Source organism: Aspergillus piperis (assembly GCF_003184755.1).
Source record: "Aspergillus piperis CBS 112811 unplaced genomic scaffold BO85scaffold_24, whole genome shotgun sequence".
NCBI classification, from domain to species: Eukaryota; Fungi; Ascomycota; class Eurotiomycetes; order Eurotiales; family Aspergillaceae; genus Aspergillus; species Aspergillus piperis.
The window spans coordinates 117,824-141,442 of record NW_020291614.1 but is presented as its reverse complement, the minus strand read 5'-3'; the positions used below and the strand labels follow the sequence as shown (position 1 = coordinate 141,442).

At 52.1% G+C, this 23,619-nt stretch overlaps 2 protein-coding genes across 2 annotated transcripts; both read right to left on the bottom strand.

The window, feature by feature from the left end:
- Window positions 1–421: 421 nt before the first annotated feature.
- BO85DRAFT_405907 (putative phosphoglycerate mutase family protein) lies at window positions 422–1,566 on the bottom strand. The gene is made up of 3 exons (XM_025657317.1): window positions 1,314–1,566; window positions 1,027–1,249; window positions 422–956 (listed from the first exon to the last, which is right to left on the bottom strand). Exons 1-3 carry the CDS (start codon window positions 1,531–1,533, stop codon window positions 872–874), a joined length of 528 nt encoding a protein of 175 aa, XP_025511272.1. The 5' UTR covers window positions 1,534–1,566; the 3' UTR covers window positions 422–871.
- Window positions 1,567–3,189: 1,623 nt separating this feature from the next.
- On the bottom strand, window positions 3,190–20,584 carry BO85DRAFT_481148 (acetyl-CoA synthetase-like protein; the record flags this gene model as incomplete). Its single annotated transcript, XM_025663045.1, has 3 exons — window positions 3,190–6,756; window positions 6,821–20,062; window positions 20,123–20,584. The coding sequence occupies 3 exons, from the start codon at window positions 20,582–20,584 to the stop codon at window positions 3,346–3,348; spliced, it is 17,115 nt and encodes a 5,704-aa protein (XP_025511271.1). The 3' UTR covers window positions 3,190–3,345.
- Between the last annotated feature and the right edge of the window lie 3,035 nt (window positions 20,585–23,619).

Here is a 23,619-nt window from a genome sequence, read left to right as displayed (position 1 = left end):
AAGTTTAGAGAAAAGCTCACCTGCAATAACAGCGGACCGGACGTTGATTTTCCGGCCAAAGTTAGTCTCACAATACTAGCTTCATCAGAACATCCTGGCTGAGGAGTTGGTGGGCTTGGGTTCACACCCCGTTCGCCCAAGCACCAGCTAAGACCGCGGCCACAGGCTACCTGGAAGCTTAGCGTTATATGAAAATTACTGAATCGGTCTTATCTGGCAGCCTATTGGCAGGCCAGTCTGTCTTTGTTCAACTTGGCAGGGGTTCGTGGTGCGTGGGGAAGGTCAACAGGAGTCAGCCACCACGGCAAAGCATTCCTCCCGCTCCATCTCATTTGCTCGTATCCTACCTCCTTCACATCTAGTGGAGGTCTTATCGCTGATGCCCGGATCTATATATGGCAGGTTACATTTGGAACAATATCACGCATGGCACGGTGTCTTGGCATTCTATAGGCTTATCAAACACACGACCCAAGGCTCGCCCACAGGTTCGTGGCGAGATTGTGGGCCTGCTAGAAGAGAAGTCACGGAAGCTCGCCTTTCTCGAGTGGCCTACATGCACTTCCAAGGGATGGGAATGGATTGCGACCGGGCAAAAGTCGGTCACAAAATCTTGTTGATGGCTGATGAGGATGCGTCCAGACCGTGCAGGACTTCTTTGTCATATCGTGTCATGAATGGCGAGCTGCTAACACAAGATTTCCAAAGGCTATTCTTCTTAAGGCCATACTCGCATGACCAGATCCAGAATGACTTTGCATTACGTCGTTTCTCAAAAGGGGCATTCGACCCCCGGACGGCCGTCGGTTACAGTGACACGAGGCCAAGTGTCCCCTAACTAGAGCCTGCTTCCATTTTTTCGGCTACTACTTCAGCTATCCAGACCCGGGCAGTTCTCGCTCGTGATGTCCGTGATGTTGGTGTAAGGGTAAGGGTCAGTCCAGATGAGATCGAACCTGGAATGCATGACTGGTTAGACGCGTCGACTACAAACCGCTTTTGCAACGTTTTTCGGTAGAAACTAACCGGTCATCTGGGTAGGTAGGTGCATCATCATCACCCAGCTTCTCAGCGATCTTGGTCAACTCCTTGTGCTCCCAGCAGATCAAGATGTTGTCGCTGCCGGTGTAGTCCTTGACCAAGTCCTTGACACACTTGGTGTCCTTCTTCGAGCAGGATGTATCGACAGTGAGGCCCAGTTCCTCAGCTAAAGGGAGAACCGTTTCGTATGCGCGGTCGCGTTTTCCATCTGTGAGTCTGTTAACCACTGATGGCTATTCCACATCCGACAATCAACCACAAAATTAACGTACCTGACTTGGGTTGTTCTGCAATGATGTATCCAATGTCATAGTTGGAATCCGGTCCAAACACAGTCTTCAAGCAGTCGGCCCGCTCAAAACCCACAGCATTGAGGCCGGTGCTCCCGTTGCTGGGCTTCTCGCCGTGGCGAATGAGGTAGACGGTCGGCTCGGCCAGAGCGAGCGATGCCGTGGCCAGGAGGCCGAGAGATAGGGACAACGTGCTGTACATTTCTATTGGACTTGATCGTTACGAACTAAGTATGCAAAGGGTAGAAATTACAGTCGCCCACTGTCCGGATTTCCCGCCCCTTATATATCGGTGGATATCCAAAGACCAGCCAAAACAGCCCCCACCAGACGAATCATCTCCGAGTTCCCTTGCCAACAAGGTTTCTCCCGAGAAACATCACCATCTCCCGCTGCTACGAATGGGGTTCGCCACGATGCCACTAGCACATTATGATTGGGTTGGATGCTAGTCAAGCCTTGCACGTGGGACAATGCCCTGCCGGCAATGGGTCTGAATGACTTGTGAACTGTGATCCATCAGAGCCACTTCGCCGGTCGATCCCGCCCACTAAAACCGTGGCCACCCAACTCCGGATCCTTCTCTCCCCAGCATTCTTCTGGGAGATGTGCTGTCATCTTTGATAGTTCCAACAGTTCAGAAGCTGGGATGGTGCATCTCATTGGTTTATAGCGCCCGCAAGGGTAGCGCCCCTTGCTATCCATACAGAGGAATTGTACATCAGCGCCTCCCTCTCTGCCGCTGAAAGCTGTTACCTTTCCCGGCACGGGTGGATCGTGGATGGGACCGCCCGTCCCGGCTGGCGGAGCCATCTCTTGACTCCGTCTCGAGGAGGTCTGTCGCTCGCCACAGATGCCATCCCCAATACATACTTTGTACTGGGTGATCCTTTGAACATTGCAGATGACACCCATCGACTACCGATCGACCCGGAGATAGCCGGCCCGCAGCGACCGATCGACTGATTCTGACCCCAGGTGGACCAATCAATGACCCACAAGTACCATGAACAATCCCCCGTTTCCAATTATAGCCAGCGATACAGCCTAGTAGCAACGTCGCACAAGGTTGAAACCAGCTGAGTGGATGTGAGCTGCTTCTGTGAATGACAGTCTGAGTCAACAAACAATCCGGAGAGAGCGATTGTCCAGGTAAACAATCAAAGTATGTGCTTCGCCACAATATCTGGTCATATCTTGATGGTGAACAATATTTGCCAAGGTTGATCCTCTGATCAAACTAAAAATTCGTTCTTGAATCTCGCTGACCCCGGTGGGATTGACTTTGGTGTGGCGGACGTGCTTGGTTAGGTAACGCCACCAGATCCGGACTATTGGGTGTGAGCAGCAAGGCTGATTTGCATGCCAATAAACCTACCTGTTTTTACAGACATGATTAAATTGGTAGCACACAGACCGCCTTTCTCCGCAAGTTACGCCTGTTGATCTGCAAAGTTTGTTTTGTTCAATGACTAAGGTAAGACGCACACCTGAGATGATCATATACCGACCGTCTGCGGATCAGGCCCTCCCGCAGGATCTCAGTATTCTAGTCATAACCAAAATCCAGTGAACTAATAACATCACGTATACGTCCGCGCCTTCCGGAATTCCGACGGAAGTGACAATGAAATCTACGAAATTGCATGGATGACTAATCTTAGTGAAAGTTCTTTCCTTCAGGCATTGCTAGGTAATAGACACCATCATGACTTGGTGTTCCGGGACGATGCCGGGGCAATTGAAATTGTCATGGAAGAATAGAAATACGTTAAAGGGGTTGGAGCTGTCCACTAGACAGCCGTAGTAGATATGATGGTTGCGAAGAGCAGTAGCCAGTCTGGTATCAGTATATCTAGTAACAGTAACGGATCTTTGCTTGTTCTACGACGTCACTTCATTGAGAACATTTGGCTGTAAACATTAAACATTACATTTTCTGTTGAACATCTACTCAGGCCAATTGACTATTAGAAACCGTGGTAGGAAGCTGCTGAACTGAACAAGTAAGCAACTAATGCTTCAAAACGTCGAGAGCAAGACCCGTTGGGTTCTCCAGCAAGCGCACCACGACCTGCCCAAACAGATGTAGAGTCTGATCAGCTTGACTCTGATCCCACAGATGATCCGAAACATGAAGCTTAAGCTCAAGAGTGCCCTTCGGGAGGGGACTACAGACCACACGGGGATGATAATGAGGCAAGCGGAATACATATGTTTCATGGTCCGACTGGACCCCGGGCAGGCCGCTACCAGCAAACACATCAGGGATGTTCACGTAGTGAATCCCGGTACCTGGTTCTGTGTCTGCCGGCCATGAAGTACACTTTGCCACCAGATCATCGTATTCAATGGTCTCGAAGGCCATGCTCCGGGTCTGTTGCTCGTGAACTGCGCGCAGGAGGTTTGACACGGTGCAGGCAGCTGGAAGAGTCACTCGGACTGGCACGTAATTAACACAGGCTCCCACAACTGCTTCGGCCTCCGGTAGCTCCAGATTGCGGCCGTTGACGAGCTGACCGAAGACGACGTCATCAGTACCGGTCATGTGTGCCAGGCAAAGCGCCCAAGCTGTCCTGACGACGGTGGCCATGGTGATCCCAGCTGGTGCTGGCGGGTGAAAGATCTCCGTGGTGCTCGTCGTAAGGCTTCCGCGCTTGTGGGACGGCGGCGAACCCGACGATGGTCCAGGAACAAGATAGGTCATGCTGGAACCTCGGAGCAAATCGCGCCAGAATTGGTATGCCTCTGAAGGAATATCGTAGATGCGACTGTACAAGTATTCCGGAAAGTCCACCGTCGTGGGACTTAGGATCATCCCCTGATATGCCCGGGCAATGTCTTCGAACAGGCGAGGAATGCTCAAGCCGTCATACTGAGCATGCGACAATCGGAGGGCCATTGAATCACGGGTGGGCCCCACCGTCAAGCGAAGCTGGGTGTGTAGCTGGCCGGGAGCAATGGGTATTGAGGAATCCTCGCGGCAACCAGATCCTGCTACATCTGCCGGATCGCCATCGGTAGTTTTGATTTCCACCGGTACGGTGGCGAGACCTAAGGTAACTTGAATTGTAGACCCGTCCCAAGGGATGAAGACCGTTCGCAGTATGGCATATTTGTTTAGAGCAACCTGCACAGCATGCTGAAGACGCTGACAATCGATCTTGCCATGGAAATGGAAGATAAAGTACACTTTGTGTCGCGCCTCCAAGCTCTCTCGCTGGAAATAAGTAGTTGGCAGAATGTGTTCGATGGAGGCCGAATCCATCTTCCATTTATGGGCAATCTCCTTCGCATAACGCAGAAAGGGGCTGCGACTGCGTACTTTCTTGACACTTTGGTCTGACTGCGATGTCTCTCGCACCACAAGAGCTAGTCTAGTGAGCTGGGGTTGCTCAAAGATATCCTTTATTGTTAGCTTGAGACCGTCCTTGTACAATCTTGCAATGAGAGTCATGGCTAGCACCGAATCCATTCCCAGCTGAAATAGGTCTTGATCTGGTGGAATCTGCCAGGGTTTCCTGGGGAGAATATTGGCGATATGATCCTGCAAGCGTGTCTCCATCAGGGTCAAAACCCAGGCTGCCCGGTTGGCATCCGGGGAGCTATATGCGTCGAGTTCCTTTTGGGACATATCACAGATACCCTTGCGGAGAAGCTTTCGATCGACCTTTCCTGTCACCGCTTTGGGCAGGTATGACAATGGGAGAAAAACAGAAGGAACCATGTAGGAAGGCAGTTTTTTATATAGAATCATTTTAGCCTCTTGGACCTTGCTTCGGAATGTATCCGAAGGGGAGTCCCAAATGAGACCTTGGGGTGGTGATTCATGAGCATGGCCGGGAATGAAAATACATGCTGCGAGAAACGGACCTATTTGTCGCTCCTTTTCGGGCTGGATGAGATCAATGGCCGTTATGCAACCGGGGAAAGCTTGCTGAACTTGATGTTCAACTTCGCCCAGCTCCAACCGCTGGCCGTGTAGCTTCACCTGGTCATCCTTGCGCCCGACAAATATGAGTGACCCGTCAGCTGCAAACCGAACCAAATCACCAGTTCTGTAGACCCGAGTCGTACCCGGGGAGCGAAGGGCCTGCAGCCACTCAGGAGCCTCAATGAAGGCATCGGGAATAGGCCGAGGGTCGTACAAATAGCCCCGACCAACAATGGGCCCCTCAATGAGCAGCTCACCAACAGCACCGTCGGGGACAAGCTGTTCAGGGTCGTTCGGGCGTACAACCCACCCAACACTGGCATTTGGGATGCCGATGTTCCGCGCATCACAAGTCAGGGCTAGTGGCCTAGTTACACTCATAATTTGCGTACACTCCGCTGGCCCGTATGCGCTCAGGAGACAGACTTTGTCATGCCAGTCATCAATATCCCTTGTGGTAACCGCTTCCCCGCCAAGAACCAGAGTCTCGAGATACAAAAGTTCGCTAGGGTTAAGCAGACGGGCGACTGTTGGCGTCAAAAACATCCAATTAACCTTCATACGATTCGTAGCGGAGGCCAGATTACCCATACGTTCACTTTCCGAGGGAATACATAGGCAACCTCCTGACATCAATGCGGCCATGACATCGAGCACTGCCGCATCCCAGGCATGGGAGGCAAATTGTAGAACACGCGATGTAGGTCCTAACTGGAAGCGGAGGGGAAGGGTCTTCCACGCAATGGCAAGGGAAGCATGCTCGATCACAGCCCCTTTGGGTGTTCCAGTCGAGCCAGAAGTGAATACAATGTATGCGGCGCTGTTTCCCCCAACATAGACCGTCTCAGCCAGTGAGGGATCAATCTGTCGAGCCCACGGGCCGTCATCATCGATTTGCAATACTATTGAGCACAGGCTGCTTGCTTTGAAGCGGGTACTCTTATTTGAAATTGCCATTGATGCGCCAGTCTGCCTTGCAATGATTTGCAACCGAGTAGCTGGATGGGTGGCATCCAAAAGGACTAGACATGCCCCAGCTTTCCAGACTGCCAGCATAGCCACCGGGACCCAGCGGCTCTTTTGCAGGCATACCAAAATCGGGTCCTCCGGTCTAACTCCATAGGCAAGGATCTCTTGCGCGAATCCTGACGAGAGCTTATCAAGTTGCTCGTAGGTGAATTCGCCATCCCAGGCACAGACGGCCGGTGAAAGTGGTTGGTCTGCGCATCGCTGACTGATGCTTTCGTATACCATTTGATTTGCCGAAGCTGGTGGGAATGGCTGCCTCAAATGCAACCGCTGTACCTGACCCATATCCAGAACATCTATGCTGCCGATATTGGCCGTGGGCCACTTCAAGACCTCGCATAGGACTTTTCGAAACATCAAACATAGATCATGGGCCCGGGAAGCATTGACCATAGATGTTTGATATGAAAGGTGCAAATCCATGCGGCCTGATGTTTTGGAAACGGTCAAAGCCAACGCATACTGAGGGTTTTGGTGAGCTCAGTCAGTCGCCACGTGCACTGTGTAGGAATACGGGACTACATACCTCTGTCTCCCCCTGTCCATCGATACCAACCAGCGATAAGCAGGGATTATTAGCATCGTCCCTACGGTCTCCAGGCTCAAGAATAGTTATCACTGTGTTAAATAGTGATTGTGTACTGGGCATAGCAGAGTGCAATATCTGTCCTAGTGAGACGTAAGCATGCTCCATGCAGGACATGAATCGAACAGTGTAACCCTGTAGTGTGGATAGCACTGATGAATCCCTGGAGAGTTGGATTTGGCTCGGCAGCATGTTGATCATTGGACCAACAATTTCATCCACATGAGGAACGGGGACCTGCCGCGCGGAGGTGACATATCCAAAGCACACATTGTCCGTTCTGGTATATTGTTGCAGTACAATGGCCCAGACCACATGCAAGATGGCGGTGAGGCTCAGACAATGAGTCTCACACAATTGATCGAGAGCCTTCGGAGGGCCCAAGTCAAGCGACACGAAGTCGACTGTTGCCTTTGGCTCCGATACGTCTATCATTGTCGCCGTAGAGTCACAGAGGCACGGAAAGAGGCATGGTTGCACGCCCTCTAGGTATTTTCTCCAGTAGCCCAGAGATATCTCTTGTTTTCCTCTTGCCCGTAGATAGGTAATGTAATCCCGATAGTTAGGTAATGAAGAGGGTAAATTGTCGTAGTATGCTTTGAGGAGGTCTTGTTCGATGACTCGCAGCGACACTCCATCCAGAAGAGCATGACTTATATGCAATTCAATGCAGAACTGCTCATCAGGCTTTTGGTAAATGATTAGAGTTGGCAAAGGACGATGCAGATCTTGTGTACCAGGTATTTTGTGGTTGTTTGTACTGCTACGGTTGCCGTCAGCCGCAATTATGATATTATCTCTTGCATTGGCGAGCACGATCTGGTGGAACCCTCTCCCCGGTATACAGAGAAAAACGGACCGCAAGGCTCCATGGCGCTTGACCACCGCATGCCACGCCCTCACCAATTGCTGACAGTCAACCTTGGGTGCACCCCGGCCTTGAACCACCTCAAAGCGATAGACCTGCTGATAGAGGCTGGAGTTGCGTGCATTGCTGATGAGCATGCCCTGCTGCACGTGGGAGCAGGGGTATATATCTTGTATCTCTCCTTCATATCCGGGCGGAAGGGCCCGACTTATCTCGTCGAGCTGGTTATCAGTGTAGTCAGCAAGATGCAAATCCCCCAGAGCCTTGGAGTGCTCATCTTCAGGTAGCAGCCGCTGGATTGGGCCTAGAAAATCATCTTGGCTATTGATATCGGAGGATATGTTCACCGGGACCGAATGACCCTCAAATGATGCTGCCAACCGCGAAATTGTTCGGTGACGGAAGATATCCTGAACGGACACTGGTAGGCCAGCCTCGTTGCACTGTGCCGCGAGCTGCATACTGCTGATTGAATTGCCGCCTACACGAAAGAAGCTTTCATGAATGCCAAGCTTCTGAGGGGAAATCCTCAAAACGCGGGACCAGATCTCATGAAGAGTAACTTCTAAATCTGTGGTAGGTTCTGTTGTGGCTGTGGAACGATAGGCTGTACGATCCTGAATGGACAAAGAAGCAACCAAGGTTCGCAGACGAACCCGATCTACCTTGCCATTAGTATTGAATGGTATTCGTGCCACCGGCACGAACAGCGTCGGGATCATATAAGGTGGGATGCGATCCTGAAGAAGTGCTTCCGCGAGTTGAACATCGTTGAGGAAATCTGTGGTTGTTGGGAGCAAGATGTTTGATTCAGGCGCTGGAAAGCCCGAGCCAGTCGAGACGATGAGGGCAACGAGGGAGCTAGTATCAGCATCGTCATATTTTACCATATCAACAACTACCTGGGCGGCACTTGGGAAACATAGCCGGACGTGATGTTCCACCTCGGCGAGCTCAATCCGCTGCCCATTTAACTTGATTTGTGAGTCCTTACGACCAACGTAATGCAGAGAACCGTCGTAGTTATATCGAGCGATATCTCCTGTGCGGTAGATTCTCGTGTGAACTGAAACCCCGCGAGAGGAGCGGAGCCAGTGAGGCGGTGTTGATGGAAATGCATCTTCTGTGCGTCGGGTGTCTTTCGCATATCCGACACCAACAACAGGCCCTTCGACCAGGAGTTCTCCTTCGGCGCCAATTGGCAAGACAGAGTTGATATCATCCGGGTCTACGATCCAAATGTTGCCACCGACCGGGTATCCGATATTGTTAGGATCGGTCCCAAGTCTTACACTTGGGTTGACTGAGCACACAACACTACACTCCGCTGGGCCGTAGGCATTTATGAGATTGACTCGAGTAGCCCACATGTCAATTATTTCTTGCTGCAATGGTTCGCCCGCGGATACCAAAGTCTGGATGGACGGAGAATTGTCCGGAGAAAGTAAGGAGATGACAGATGCCGGCGCAATTAGCCAATCGATCTTCATGGTGGCCAGAGTGGACACCAGTCGGTTGTCACGGTCATACGGGGATGGGACACAGACGCAACCTCCTACAACTAGCGGAAGCAGTTGTTCTAGCAAGTGCGCATCGAACCCGTAGCTGGAGAACTGGAGAACCCGAGATGATTCCCGAAGTTTAAACTGATCGATCAGCGCCCTTGCACTGGCAACGAATCCTCCATGATGAACCAATGCCAGCTTAGGACGGCCGGTAGTCCCAGACGTAGCAATAGCGTACATGAGGTCATCCGATTGTACAGGATTATCAGTTGATAGGTGTTTCTCGTCAACTGCGGTGAGATGAGCCTCACTGATAGGGATGATCTCAACCTGGAGCGCTTGTTGCAACGATTCTGTGAGGTGGGGAGGACCGAGGAGCAGGGTGACATCCAGAATCTGACAGGTCTCTCGATGGCGATTGATGGGGTGAGAGGGCTCTAGCATCACGAGGGCCCCTCCGGCCATCAGAACTGCCAGCTGGGCGACAACGGTCCAACATGACTTCTCGAAATAGAGAGCAACAAAACGGTTCTTGTGAACATTGTATGACTGTAGCTTTACAGCCAGATATTCTGTGTACGAATACAGCTCTCCGTAGGTGAGTCTTCCGTCCCATGCCTGAACGGCTACAGCATCGGGTTGTAGCTGGCATCGACGCCGTATCATGTCATGCACAAATATTTGATCTTGGTGCTTTCGGGTAGGGAGAGTGAGCGTATTCCACCGTTGCAATTCTGCGGCATCGCCGGGGTTCAGCATACTGAGGGAGGCTATCGGAGACCCCACCGGGGCTTTCTGCAGCTCGCCGAAGATATGCTTAACTTGCGACAGAACATGTTGCATCTGTGCGGGTGCCAATACTTCAGGGTCGTACACGGCTATCAGGCCGATAGACGTCGGGGAAGAGTTAGAGGGGAGTTGGAAGATAAGGGTCAACGCAACGCTGCTAAAGTGCGTCAACTTGGCCACACTCTGGCGGCTTTCAGCCCAATCCAGCTTGCCCTCCATCGGTTCGGGTTGGATAACCAGAAGGGTCTGGAAGCGACACGCGCTGGCGGATGATGGCCCCAGCTGCCGAATCTGCTGCAACCCAATGTATTCATACTTGGACTGCTCTGTAAAGCTCCGCTGTAATTGCTGCAGAAATGTCTTGACATCCAGCTTTTTCTGGATGTGTATACGTCGGGGCAGTGTAGCCAGCGTAGGGCCTAACAGTCGATCAATTCCTGGAACAGGAGCAGCTCGACCAGAGGTGGTGATCCCGAACCCTATTTCGTTCGCGTTCAAGTAGCAACTCGCAGTTAACGCCCAAGATGCCTGTATCATAGTTGCAAGGGTTATTTCACTTCCATCCTGCGCCGGGCTCACTGAGACTCGGTCTTGCAAGATAGCCTGCGGGTTTGGAACGTATGCCCCGTCCGGCAAACGTGGAAATGCCGGAGCTTCTGTCTTCGCTTCCAGCTCCTGTTTCCAGAACGCGTGGCACTCATCCACCGACTTAGCTACATGGGAAACAAAGACGTTGAAACCTGGGGTTGGGTCATGGGGCCAGTTTGGATCGTGGTATTGCTTATTGACCTCCTCGAGAAGCAAGGGCAGGGACCATCCATCGTACAATGCGTGATGTATCGAAAGCAGGAGACGATCAGGTAATGTTGATCGAGCGGATTGTAGAAGGACCAGATGAATCAATGGGGTTCCAATACCCATAGTGCGCTGGAAATGCATTAGCTCATCATCAGAGATTTCATCCGCTTGTTCCACGGTCCATGATAATGGGCCTTTTACTACCACCTGGAACAATTCGCCAGTATGCTCTTGCATGATTCGCGTGCGGAGGATAGCATGGATAGCGGCTGTCTTGTGCCAGGCCATGTTCAAGAGTGTCAAATCCACATCGGCGGTCAAATCAAAAGCTTCCAGCGCCTGATAGGTGCCGGGTTTCTGTACTGTTGACGCTATGAGAGCCTCTTGGAGTGGGGTACAAGGATAGATATCCTCTATATCACCTTGGGTGATGCTGCACTGGCGAGTAGCCGTGTCGATCAGGTCTGATGTCCTCCGTCCGCTTCCTACCAGACTAAAAGGGTCTGGAGATGGAGCCGACACACCTTTGGAGGGCACGGCAAGACTCGCCATTTCAGATAGCGTTGGATGAGCGAAAATATCTGGCACAGCTATTATCCACCCCTCACGTCGCGCTAATCCGGCCAACTTCATCGCTCGAACGGAGTCGCCGCCAAGGTGGAAGAAATGGCTAGTTCTGGCGATAATCTCGGCATGAACGCAGAGTACCTCGCACCACAGGCGCTGCCAGGTGCGCTCCTCAGCTGTCTCTACGGGTGCATGCGTTGAATCGGTACTGAGCGGGTGATACGGCAGCAGCTGCTCGGTCGTCCACCCTTCAACCAACTGCCGCAGCCGGTTCCGATCGGCCTTGCCGGTCGATGTTTGAGGAACATGGGATACCGGGAAGAACATGGTAGGGACCATGTATGAGGGGAGACGCTTACAGAGTTGCTGCTGTAGCTCAGCTATGAGCCGCTTAACTGGCTCATTGAGGGTGCATATAATGTCGACCTCGACGGTCGACTGTGGACCAATGGTCAAGAATACAGCGAGCTGCACCGAACGCCCTGGAGATGAGTGGTGGAACAGGGCCTCGGCAATTGCCTGGCTGCCTGCAGGGAGTATCTCGTTGACATGGTGCTCAACTTCCGCCAGGTCAACCCGTTGTCCACGGATTTTGACTTGTTTATCCTTGCGCCCAATGTAGCGTAGCCAGCCTGGCTGGTTAGGTACATACTGCACCAGGTCTCCGGAGCGGAAGAGCCGACCAGGCTCAGCGGGGCCGCGAAACTCCTGCAACCAGTCTGGGGGTTTGATATAGGATGCATGCGTCTGTTCCGGCTCGTCAAAGTAGCCCCGAGTTACAACTGGACCTTCGATGAGGAGCTCGCCCACCGCACCAATTGGGGCAAGCTGGCTTGGATTGCCAGGGACCGTGACCCAGCCCGAGGCGCCAACCATAGCACCAAAGAGACCGGGCACAAACTGGTCTGTGGGAGCTAGATGAACAGCGGCACACTGGGTGGCCTCCGCGGAGCCGTACATGCTGAACAAGCGTACATGAGAGGCCCAGCGGTCGAACATAGCCGCGGGCATCACTTCACCGCCGATGGCGAGGGTTTGCATACACGGAATGTCACTCGGGTGTAGCGCATTTACCACCGAAGGGGTCAAGATGGAAAAATTGACCTGGTATTTCCGCATGACACCGGGTAAATCTGACAGCCGTGCAGACTCTGATGGAATACACAGACAACCACCGTGCATCCAGGGTGTCAGAACCTCGTAGATGCTCACGTCAAATGCATAGCTAGAGAAATGTAACGTTCTGATTTCTGGGGTGATGGCCAAGAAAGCACTGTAGTGATTAATATCGGTAGCGCAATTTCCATGTTCAACCATAATGCCTTTAGGATTTCCAGTGCTGCCGGAAGTAAAGAGAAGAAATGCGAGGTCAGTCGAGTGCACAATTGGCCAGGCAATGTCCTTTGCGACGCGTGGGATGGTATCCAATGATTCAACGTCGAGAAGAGGTATCGGCATTGTATCTGCCTCCCACAACCGATATTCCGATGATGCCATAGCCATTGAGGGCCGTGCTTGGCGTATTAGCTGAGCAAGGCGGGCCTGTGGGAGGAATGGGTCAATGTTGACACAAACACCTCCAGACCGAAGCACTGCCAGCATTGCCACTACCGATATCAGGGAGCGATCAAAAAGCAAAATCACCCGAGAACCCTGTTTCAGTCCGCAGGTCAACAGATGCTGCCCTAGCCTGCCCGAAAAGTAATCTAGTTCCGCATATGTCAAGGTTCCATCCCACGATTCCACAGCGCGTCTGTCGGGCGTGGTCTCCGCCTGGGAGAGTACAAGATGATGAAGTGTATGGGGGTAGGCAAGTGGAAGGTTGCCGTTCCATTGTCGTAGTGAGCACCAATCTTGGGGCGTTATTGTCCCGATATCGCTAAGCCTAGGGTTGGAATTAGTTGGCGCACACATCTGGTTCACGATATGGGAGAATTGGCTCAGCAGCCGATCTGCGGCCGCCGGCGGTACAACTTGCGGATCGAACTGAATAGTTACGCCAATCGTTTGGTTTGCTGTCGAGGGGGTGCACACAATGACCAAGGCGTAGTTGAGAAATGCCGCATAGTCCGCAAGCTGATCACGCAGTATCATCACGTCCAGAGAGGCCTGGCTATGCTCGTCATGTTGAATGACCAACTGTGACCGAAAGTCGCAGGCAGCCCTTGTTTCATGGTTGAGCTCTCGGATCCTTTGCAAGCCTGCCTTCTCGAAGGGAATCGTTCGCCGTGAATGATCTTGCACATTACGAAGAGCGTCGAGGAGTAGATCATCACGACATATTCGCGTGCGGAATGGAACAGTGGCCATAGTAGGGCCAGTTATGAAGTTTATCCCAGGAACAGGACGCGCTCGACCGCTGACAGTGATGCCAACGACTACATCCTCAGTATCCGTATAATATGAGACTAGCAGAGCCCATGCCAGCCTCATTACCGTCGAGAGGGTAAATTTGGATAGGTGTGGTGCCCGTGAAAATGGGATCTGCTTCTCGACGCTTGCTGTAGGGTTAGGGACAAACCCAGGCTCGGGCAGCTCTGGGAATACCGAGGTCTCAAGTCCATGGAATTCTGTGCGCCAGAATTCCTCTACCTCCTGAGAATTTTGAGAGACCAGGGAGTGAATAAACGGTGTAAATTGGGCAGGGGCCAGCCGTTCATTTTTATATGCCCTTTGCACCTGGTCAAACAGTCTGGTTAGGGAGACACCGTCGTAAATGGCGTGATGTAAAGAGACGCCTATAAAGGTCTGTCCGGCCGAGCTGAGTACGCTAAAATGAGACAATGTAGTTCCCAGTCCCATGTTCATTTCCGACCCCTTCTTGCGCCATTCATCGATGGTCTCATATCTTTGCCATACGATCGGAGCAGCGGCTGGCATCAGGACCACCTGGAAGGTACCGTGCGGATGAACGTGAATGATTCGGGTGCGGAGGATGGCATTGGCAGCGACTGTTGCTTCCCATGCACTTCTCAATTTATTTATTTCAACATCGCGTCCGAGCTCGAATAGGCACTGACGAGCGTACTTGCCAGCTTCCCGACTAGCAAGAGCCATTAAGCCTTCCTGAAAGGCGGTGCACGGATACATATCCTCCAAGTCATTTATTGACAGAGCACATTGCTCAACAGCGGATGAGGTAATCTCTGATTCATAGCCCCAAGGCAGAAGGCTAAAGGGCGGAATCTCGGAGGCCATCTCATCATTGGCAGCGGTGGCCACCGCTGCCAGCTCACCCACCCTAGGATGCTGAAAAACATCACTGACAGTGATTGCCATATTCTGTAGCCTCGCCGCGGCCACCAACTCCATGGCTCCAACAGAATCACCCCCAAGTTGAAAAAAGTGACTGTCAGAAAATATCTTCCCGGGGGGCATTCGTAGGACGTTCGCAAAAGTCAACTGTAGCTGTTTCTCTTTTTCGGTCAGTAGGGCCTGACGATGGGATTCATCAGCATCAGAAGTCCCCAGGGTCTCTCTGGGAATCAGGGTAGCTAGTTGTCGCAGTCTGCGTCGATCAACCTTTCCAGATTTGGTCATTGGAATACCCTGCACCCTCAGAAACACCGACGGGACCATCCAGTTTGGCAGTTCGTCCTGAAGGTGGGAACAAGCTTTGTCGATGTCATGCTGATATACACTGTTGTTATCATCATCGAACGATCCGGCTATCTCACATACTGTCTCGGCGTTGTCTGTGACATCTGGAGAGCTGATAGATATAAAGCCAACTAGTACTGCACGACCGATTGGGGGATTCCAAACGACAGCTTCAACGACGATGGCGCCAGCCCACGGAAGGTAGCTCCGGAGTCGAGATTCCACTTCGCCCAATTCCAGTCGCTGACCCCTGATCTTGACTTGCAGGTCCTTGCGCCCGATAAATCGTACCGACCCGTCCTCTGTATATTGAACCAGGTCACCGGTACGATATAGCCGAGGTGGGTTGGACACGTCGATGGTCCGAAATTGGGATATCCATCGAGTCAGAGGAATAAACGGTGAGGATAAGTCATCGCGGTGCTCTGTATCGTGTAGATAGCCTCGACCGACAGCTGCTCCTTCTATGACGAGCTCTCCTACGGCACCAACCGGGACCAACCGCTGAACATTTTCTGGGTCAACGATCCAGGGCGAGATGGACGAGAATGGCTTGCCCAAACAGTTTGGATCTTCCGCCTGGACGATAGTGGAAAGGCCAATCGGCGTGCACTCAGCCGGGCTATATGCGCTGATGAGGGTCGCCGAACCTTGCCAGGTTGTGAAATCATAAGACATGATGGCCTCTCCCCCAAGGACCAGAGTTCGAAGAATGGGGAGCCTGGGAGGATCCAGTAACCGAGACACTGTCGGGGTCATGATTGCCCATGTCACTCCAAGGTCCGCCATGACCTTCGGCAGGTTGTTTAAACGGTCATGCTCCGATGGAATACAAACACAGGCCCCCACTACCATAGGGACCATAATTTCGATGATACTGACGTCAAAGGCATATGATGCAAAATGAAGAGACCGATCGCTTGGTCGCAAATCCAACCGCTGAGGACAATCCTTAATTGTTGCAGCCAGATTCCCGTGTGTGATAACGACGCCTTTGGGCTTTCCCGTCGAGCCGGATGTGAACACGGCATAACATGCATTTCGACAGAGTGTGTCAGGGTTTTCAAACTTCGAGTCACCTGGTAGATCATCCAATTCAGAACACACACCTTCCTCCACTACCAGCAAAGGACGCTCGCACTCGGATGCCTTTTCAACATGTGTGGGTGTCGTGATCACCAAAGTTGCTTTCAGGGCGTCACAAATCTCGCGCAAGCGATATGTCGGATGCGACGAGTCCATCAGACAAAATGCACCCCCGGCTTTAGCGACAGCGAGCACCGATACCAACGTCCATTTGCAGCGGTCAAAACAGATACCGACAAAAACTTCAGGCCCGACGCCATGGACCATAAGCCTTTTAGCTAATTTCGAGGAGAGACAGTCAAGGTCCCGATAGCTCAAAGCACCATCCCAGGCCCAGGCTGCCAGGGCATCTGGCTGCTCGTCACATCGAGCCTTGATCAGATCGTGCACCCGCGCCGGTACAGCTTCCGGGGGAGACCCATTCCATTCGAGGATCTTCTGCATATCTCGGGTAGTACATGGATCAAGGTTTCCGATTGCCTCGCCTGAAGATGCAGCACGGAGAATCTGCGAAACTGTCATAGACAGAGTATCTGCCAGGGCAGATGCTTGCACCTTGGACATCATATGGCTCCAGTATCTGATGCAGCACGAGACGGAAGGCCAAGAAGTCACTTCAACTTGGAGGTCATACTCGGTTGGCCCGTACCAGGAGACCAGCTGTAGCGAATCTAGGGAGCCTGCCGCAATGTCTAAGCGGTCAACAAAACTCATGGTGGTGTTGAAGAGAGGGCCACTGCTACTATCCAGGGAATGTTGAATCTCTGCAATGGATACTTGTCGGTGTGGCAATTCTTCAAGGAATAGCTCTTGAATCCATCGAAGCGCTTCCATCACTCCCTTATCTGGGTTCAACTTCAAACAGAACGGCAGTGTATTAATTAGTGGCCCGACCAGGTCTTCGACTCCCGGTAAAGGAACATCTCTCAGTGCTGTCACCGAACCGTAACAGACACAGCGAGACCCAGTATATGCGCTTAGCACCACTGACCAGGCAAGCTTGAACACTGTGGCCACAGTGACATCCATATTCTTGCAGAATGACCGCAGACGGTCACTCACCGGCGCTAGAGGGAGTTCGACACTGCAAAGGTTCGACCGAGCGTCCTCGAACGGACCCTGCTGCAGGCGGGGAAATACACACGGCTCCGCGTTGAATAGACGGCTCTTCCAGTGACTGAGACTCTCCTCTGACTGGCATGCAACAATATACTGAGCATAATCGGCGTATGACACACTGTTAGATTCAGGCAGGTCGCCCTGTGCAACATATTCGGTCTCATCCAGATAGCAACGCCTCAGATCCCGGATAATGATCCCCAGGGATATCATGTCTACTTGAGCATGATGGACATCGATTGCACAATATAGCCGGTCGCCGGTAGCCTGATAAATTTTGAATCGAGGAATCCACTGCAGGGGCTGTCCAGAGGTCAGAGATGGATGCGTGTCGGGCCTTAGTCCAGGTTCCTCATAGAGCACTTCGACATCCTGAGGCTCTACGTGGTCCTTTTTTAGCGTGATTTGCAAGGCCAAGGAGCTGCTCCCAGCTGGGCTGTCCGCAAAGAAAGTGCGTAGCATGGGATGGCGACGGCAAACGTGCGCCCATGCACGGCACATTTGATCAATATCTCGTCCCGCAGGGGCGTCGAGAACTTCCCACACAATACGATTATGGTAGTGGGCCGGTTTCCGGATGTGCCCCAATAGGATTCCTTGTTGGATTGGGGAGCAGGCGGATATGGATTCGATTTGCTCCGCTTCGATTCCTTCCCATAAGTCGAGCGGAAGTTTAGCGTCGACAGGGACATGTCCCGGAGGCGATATTTTGTTGACAGGAGTAAATTTGGCCACCGACGCGATGCTGCTCAGTTTGGCAACAGTCTTGTTCTCCATGATCTGCTCGACCGTCAGGCCAATACCTAGCTTACGACTCAAGCTCACCAGCTTCATCGCGGCGAGCGAATCTCCTCCCAGACGTATGAAGCTCTGGTGAACCCCAAACCCACCAGCACTGATTCCTAATACCTCGGCAAAAAGGCCATGGATCTCTCGCTCTATGTGAGTGCTGGGAGGTGTTGAATTATTCGTTATGGATTGGTAGCGCCGCAACTCGTCACGAGTATGCTGTTGGATCAGATCACGCAACCGACGACGGTCTGCTTTGCCCGTCAATGTGACCGGAAAGCGCTGCAAAGGAATGTAGACACTGGGATGCATATGCGCTGGTAGCGAGGATTGTAGACCCTGTGTTAACTGCGCTATGTCGGCCCGGAAACGATCGGAGGGAATAGCAAACAGAGAAGTCTCATCTGACGGAGTGGCTTCTGGCTCCTCAGATATGTAGCAATCGGAACAGATGAACACAGCCAGCATGGGTGTCCCTGCTCCTCCCTTTGGGACATCTATCTCTGCAATCACGCGGGTGGGTGCAGGACACAGTTGACGCACATGGGATTCGACTTCTCCCAGATCCAAGCGTTGCCCGCGGATCTTGACTTGCGTAGCCTTCCGGCCAACGTATTGCATGCTACCGTTCATCGTATAGCGGAAGAGGTCACCGGTCTTATACATCCGGATTGGCTTACCCCCGTCCTGGGGAAATCGAAAAGATTTTCTCCAGTCGGGACCTTCAAAAAATGCATCCGCAGTGGCTGTTGGATTGTCCAGGTATTCGCGAGCAAGCCCGGGGCTCTCAACGACCAATTCCCCGACAGTACCCACCGCTGCGAGTTTATGATGACTGTCGGGATCAACAATCCAGTGACGAACCCGACTTGTAGGCGCAAATTCTATTGCATATGATTGTCCGTGAAGTTCCGTGAGGCAGTTCAGCGCTGTCCCTTCACTGGAAGCATATCCGAACCACATTTGCACCTTTCGCACCCAGCCCTTGATATCCCCTGCATCCAATGCCTCTCCGCCTAGCCCAAGTGTCTGGAGATTCGATGGCGGGGTGTTGGTGTTCAGCCGTCGCAGTACTGACGGAGTCAACACGGCACAGGTAATCTGCATGTCCTCCATCACGGCGAAGAGATTGTTCAGCCTGTCATGGTCCGAGGGGATGCAAAGTGTCCCGCCATTACTCAGGCACCAATATATCTCATAGATGGCCATGACGTAACTGTAGGTAGCAAATTGCAGCACACGTGAGTTAGGCCCCAGAGATGCCGCTACATCGTCATGAGGAAGTTGGGCCATCGCACGGTGATCGATAACACAGCCTTTGGGCTGCCCCGTACTGCCGGAGGTGAAGAGAATATAGGCGGGAGTGTCTGCAGCCGGAGTTATGCACGTTGCGGGAGGTATTAAGGTATGCACCTTGCTCCATATGCCCCTGCCAATCGGGATGACCCGGTCAACCAGTTGCTGAGCCCGAGCGCAATGCGCCTCGGATGCCACAATGATGAAGGCTTTCACACAGCGCACTATATATCGCAGTCTCTCCTGCGGATGGGATGGCTCCAGGGGTACGAATGCTGCTCCGGCTTTTAGGATGGCCAGTTGGGTAATGACGACCCATTGGCTGTGGTCCAGGAGCATGGGCACCATGACACCCGGGCCAACACCGAGATGGCACAGATACTCTGCGAGATGTGTGCTGCGTGTCTCAAGATCCCTGTAGGAGAGACAGCCATCCCAGGCGATTATAGCTTGCGCGTCAGGGCTCTGCTTACTGTGGTTTCGAATAGTATCCAAAATGGAAGAGAAAGTGTCGCCCTCAGCAGGCCAGATGTTACGGTGGTTCCACTCTTGTAGCATTTGCGAATGCTGGGGATTAAAATAATTGATATCCCTGAGTGTCTGGTTCGGCTTGTCCAGAACTTCAGAAGTGACATGAGCGATGGTGTCTGCGACATACTGAGCCTGCTGTGGGGACAGTAATGTCCCTTTAGCTAGGAGATAGAGGTGACGGGTATCGGCGTCCACTTCTTCTAGAACCAAGCAGGCATCCACCGCGTGCTGCAACTCTCACGGTGTCAGTATCCATGATCAAGGACTTTCAAAGTGCGAGCGTCTGCCACTTACCATCGCTCTGGCTCGCCAGTGCTTATCGCAGTCAGGGGCCTGATCAAGGCTGCACAGCTTGAATACAAAGACACCAGTGTTCATCTCCCAGTTCAAGCCCACCGTGCTGATGCCGGTGATGTTTTGTTGCTGTCTCCAGATACCTTCTGGGGTCTCATGCAACGAGACGCCAATTCGATAGCCCAGCTCATCCAAGGCAGAGGAAGCTGAGCTCATGCTCCCCGCCTTGAAGCACAGCCAGTCCGACTCGATGTATTGGCGGAGAACAATGGCCCAGATGCTGCGCAACAGCAGAGCCAGATCAATTCCCTCTTGTTTAATGATTTTCAGAAGGTTTGTGAGGATGTCCGGTGAGATCTCTCGGGTATGGAATTTCGTGTTACCGCTAGCGCTCGGGGGGGCCAGCGTGGGAAATAACCCACCAGGGTGATTTTCTAAACTCCTCATCATTTCTTTCTCCATCTTAGTCGTCTTTGCTGCTGCTGCTTCTTCGTCTTCTCTAAACTATTGTAACTTGCTTGACTGGGTTGAGGTAAGTTTGGGGTATGGCAGGAGAATGACCGAATGAGCCCAGGGCAGACATATAAGTTCCATGTAACATTGGTCGAGTCATGCACCCAGATGCGGCATTTAGGGTTCCATCCCTTGCATTCTGATCCAATATTCACTGCATGTGCCGCACGTCAGATTTGAGCCTTACTATACATAGCCAACTTTTTGGATGAATCTCCCAGACCCACTGGCGGAGGAAATAGTAATCGAGATATCTCTATATTGCTTTTTCCTGGCACCTGATACAGTAAGTGACAGCTCCAACTAGCATCTTAAACAAGTGTAACGAAACAAGCAAACATGTTTAGCGGTGAATGTGTGTCTGCAATAGAATATGGATACTCAAAAAGGTGACTGCAGATAGATCTTGAAGAATTGTGACATTTGTGGCCAAGGGAGTAAGGATTTTGAAGAATGCCCGAGTATCACCACTGTAGTAGGCGTGGTTACTCCCACGGGGTTAACATGAAGCCTGGATGGTTCATCCTTCATCGCAGGGTACGAAGACAACTAGCTGTATAGTACCTGACTCAGACATATGTCTTGACGGGAGAATCATGGGATCTCAATTCCGGCTTGCGGCCGGAAGTAGCCTCTACGTTGTCTGACACTTGTCCCGAGACCATTGTTTATTTTATGACTGAACGTCGATGCAACGAGGTCTGACTGTCTGAACTGGAGGGATATTCGTATTGACGTTTAATGTCGGCCAGATAAGACCGACAAGAGGAGATTCCTTATTGAATTGCAGTCCACTCTGTTCTTCTTTTTCCTTTTTCATTATGCTCCGTCGGACCACCAATAAGCTTCAGAGTGGCATTCCTAAATGCCGAATCGAAGTCGCAGGGTGTGATACTGGCTAGGAATCAATCGACTAGACGTCAATCCTGCGAGGATGCAGGATTGATACCCCCGTGAGAGCATCCTATGGAACGGGTTGCCTTGCGGGTCAACATTACTTTGGCCGCCTTGATAACTAGGCTACCTGGAGATGGTGAAATCACCCCCCCCAAAAGCTGTACAAAGTAACAAAGTAGCAGGCATCGGAGATTACGATCGGCCTCGGAATTTTATCTCCGCGCTCGGATGTCCATGGATTTAAGGCCATTGATACAGCACTGCGCGACTTAGACTGTAATGGAGAGGTCCTACCGATGAGGCATTTTGTTCTGTGCGGGTAATCCAGGATAGAATGATGGAAACGATCCGCATGATGGCGACAGAGGCGATGTTGCATTCTGTCCGCGGTAAATCCCCGTCTGACATGAATTTAATGGCAAAAGGCACAAGAGATTGGACAACAGTCTAGAACCGGTCTATGCTCATCCATCAGGCGATCGCCGGGACGGCAGGGACTCACCTATTGCAGCGAACCCAGGGCCATAGAATTGAGGTCACTACCACAAGTTGGCTGGAACCTTCACCGCCAAAGCTTGTTCGAGGCCAATCGAACCGGACGCAGAGACGAGTAATGGTGCGTGAAGAGCGACAATTCCATATGGACTGGGGTATGAATAGCGCATCTGCCGTCACGGAGGTACACTCTTTCGACCACCGGGCAGGCAGCGGGAGCTCCTGCATCAGACTAGGCGCATTTCTTTTATGTAATGAAGAGCGAATTCCGGCTCCACACACTTCCCAACAGTATTCAGGCCGGTGCCCATCCCTGCCCTCTATGATATCCGTCCGACGTCAGAGTATGGCGTGTCGACTCAATGGGGGGAGAGTTCCAAGGCCAGAGAGATCGTGATACGAACTGCCGGCGTACGAATCTCCACACGAGGAGAATCCGGGGGATGAATAAATGGCGCCCCCGCATTGGAGTGAGCCCGGCCTGTCCATAGAGAAGGATATCTGTTAGGTAATAGCGGGGATGGAAAGGCAGCAGCATGGTCCATCTTCTGCTCCGACCGACAATCGCGGACAGTAGCGTAGAGGTGCACGTTTTCCCGGGAGAATGAAGTGATGCCATCCCAACGCAATGACCGATCTGAGCTAAGCTTTGCCAGAAGAGGGCGCCCTCTGAACCTGGGGAACCCGAGGCTCGAGGGGAAACGACGCGACTTGCCGGGGCGGTCGCAGGGCAAATGCGGACATCGAGAAGAAGCTCATGCTGAAAAGAGAGACACGAGGATAGTGATAGGATTCATGACGGCATGTATCTCTGGGAGAGAGAGAGAAGAGACAGGACAATGGGGAGGTGGTCGCGATAGATTGCACACAAATTGCGGAGTCTTGGGGGGGAAGAGGGGGAAGAAGGAGTAAGAGAGGAGGGAGACCAAAAAGGGAAAGTTTGGAAACTTCGGGCGGGCGGGACAAAGTTCACACGTCGGATCCGAGCTGGTCCCAAAGGAGGTTAGCGCGGTTCAGCCAGCAGCAGTTGGAGTAAGTGGTAAGTTAGTTTGTGTTGTTTGTTTCGGAGGAAGGTTGCCTGCCTGAGGATGGTTTGGTTCTCCAACAATCAATCAACAAACACCACTACCGTACCACCTCCAACGCGGAATAAAACTGCCTGACTTTTTTGACTTCCTGCCTAACTGCCCAGAAGGGGTGAAAATGCCGGTCGGAGATGAATGATGGTCGCGGGTGACGCGGATGGTGTTGAGACAAAGATCAGCAGATAGACTAACTACTGACTACTCCTTCGTACTCTGGTTAATTATTATGAGATAGGCAGATAGATAGATAGGTCGGCATGTTGGTCAAACCCGAGAGTCACAATACTTAGTAGTATCTCTCGGCCCGGGTCACCCATCAGGTCACCATGAGTAAAACCGAGAGCTAATAATTAAGAAAGAGAGAGGGAGGGAGGGAGGGGGAGGTGTGAGACGAGCGGGATAAGATAAGCGCCGGGATCAGCCAAGGACCTAATGGAACTAAACTAGTTTAGGTAGTATGTCTCCAACACTCGCTGTAATTACTGCTGTTTCGGTGCTCACACGTCC

Bases quoted from the DNA above. Each gene is read 5' to 3' on its own strand.
- BO85DRAFT_405907 (XM_025657317.1), bottom strand. From the start codon at position 1,533: ATGTACAGCACGTTGTCCCTATCTCTCGGCCTCCTGGCCACGGCATCG. The intron at 1,250-1,313 runs GTACGTTAATTT...ACAGACTCACAG, and splicing joins TGCAGAACAACCCAAGTCAG to ATGGAAAACGCGACCGCGCA. The intron at 957-1,026 runs GTTAGTTTCTAC...CATGCATTCCAG, and splicing joins CCTACCTACCCAGATGACCG to GTTCGATCTCATCTGGACTG.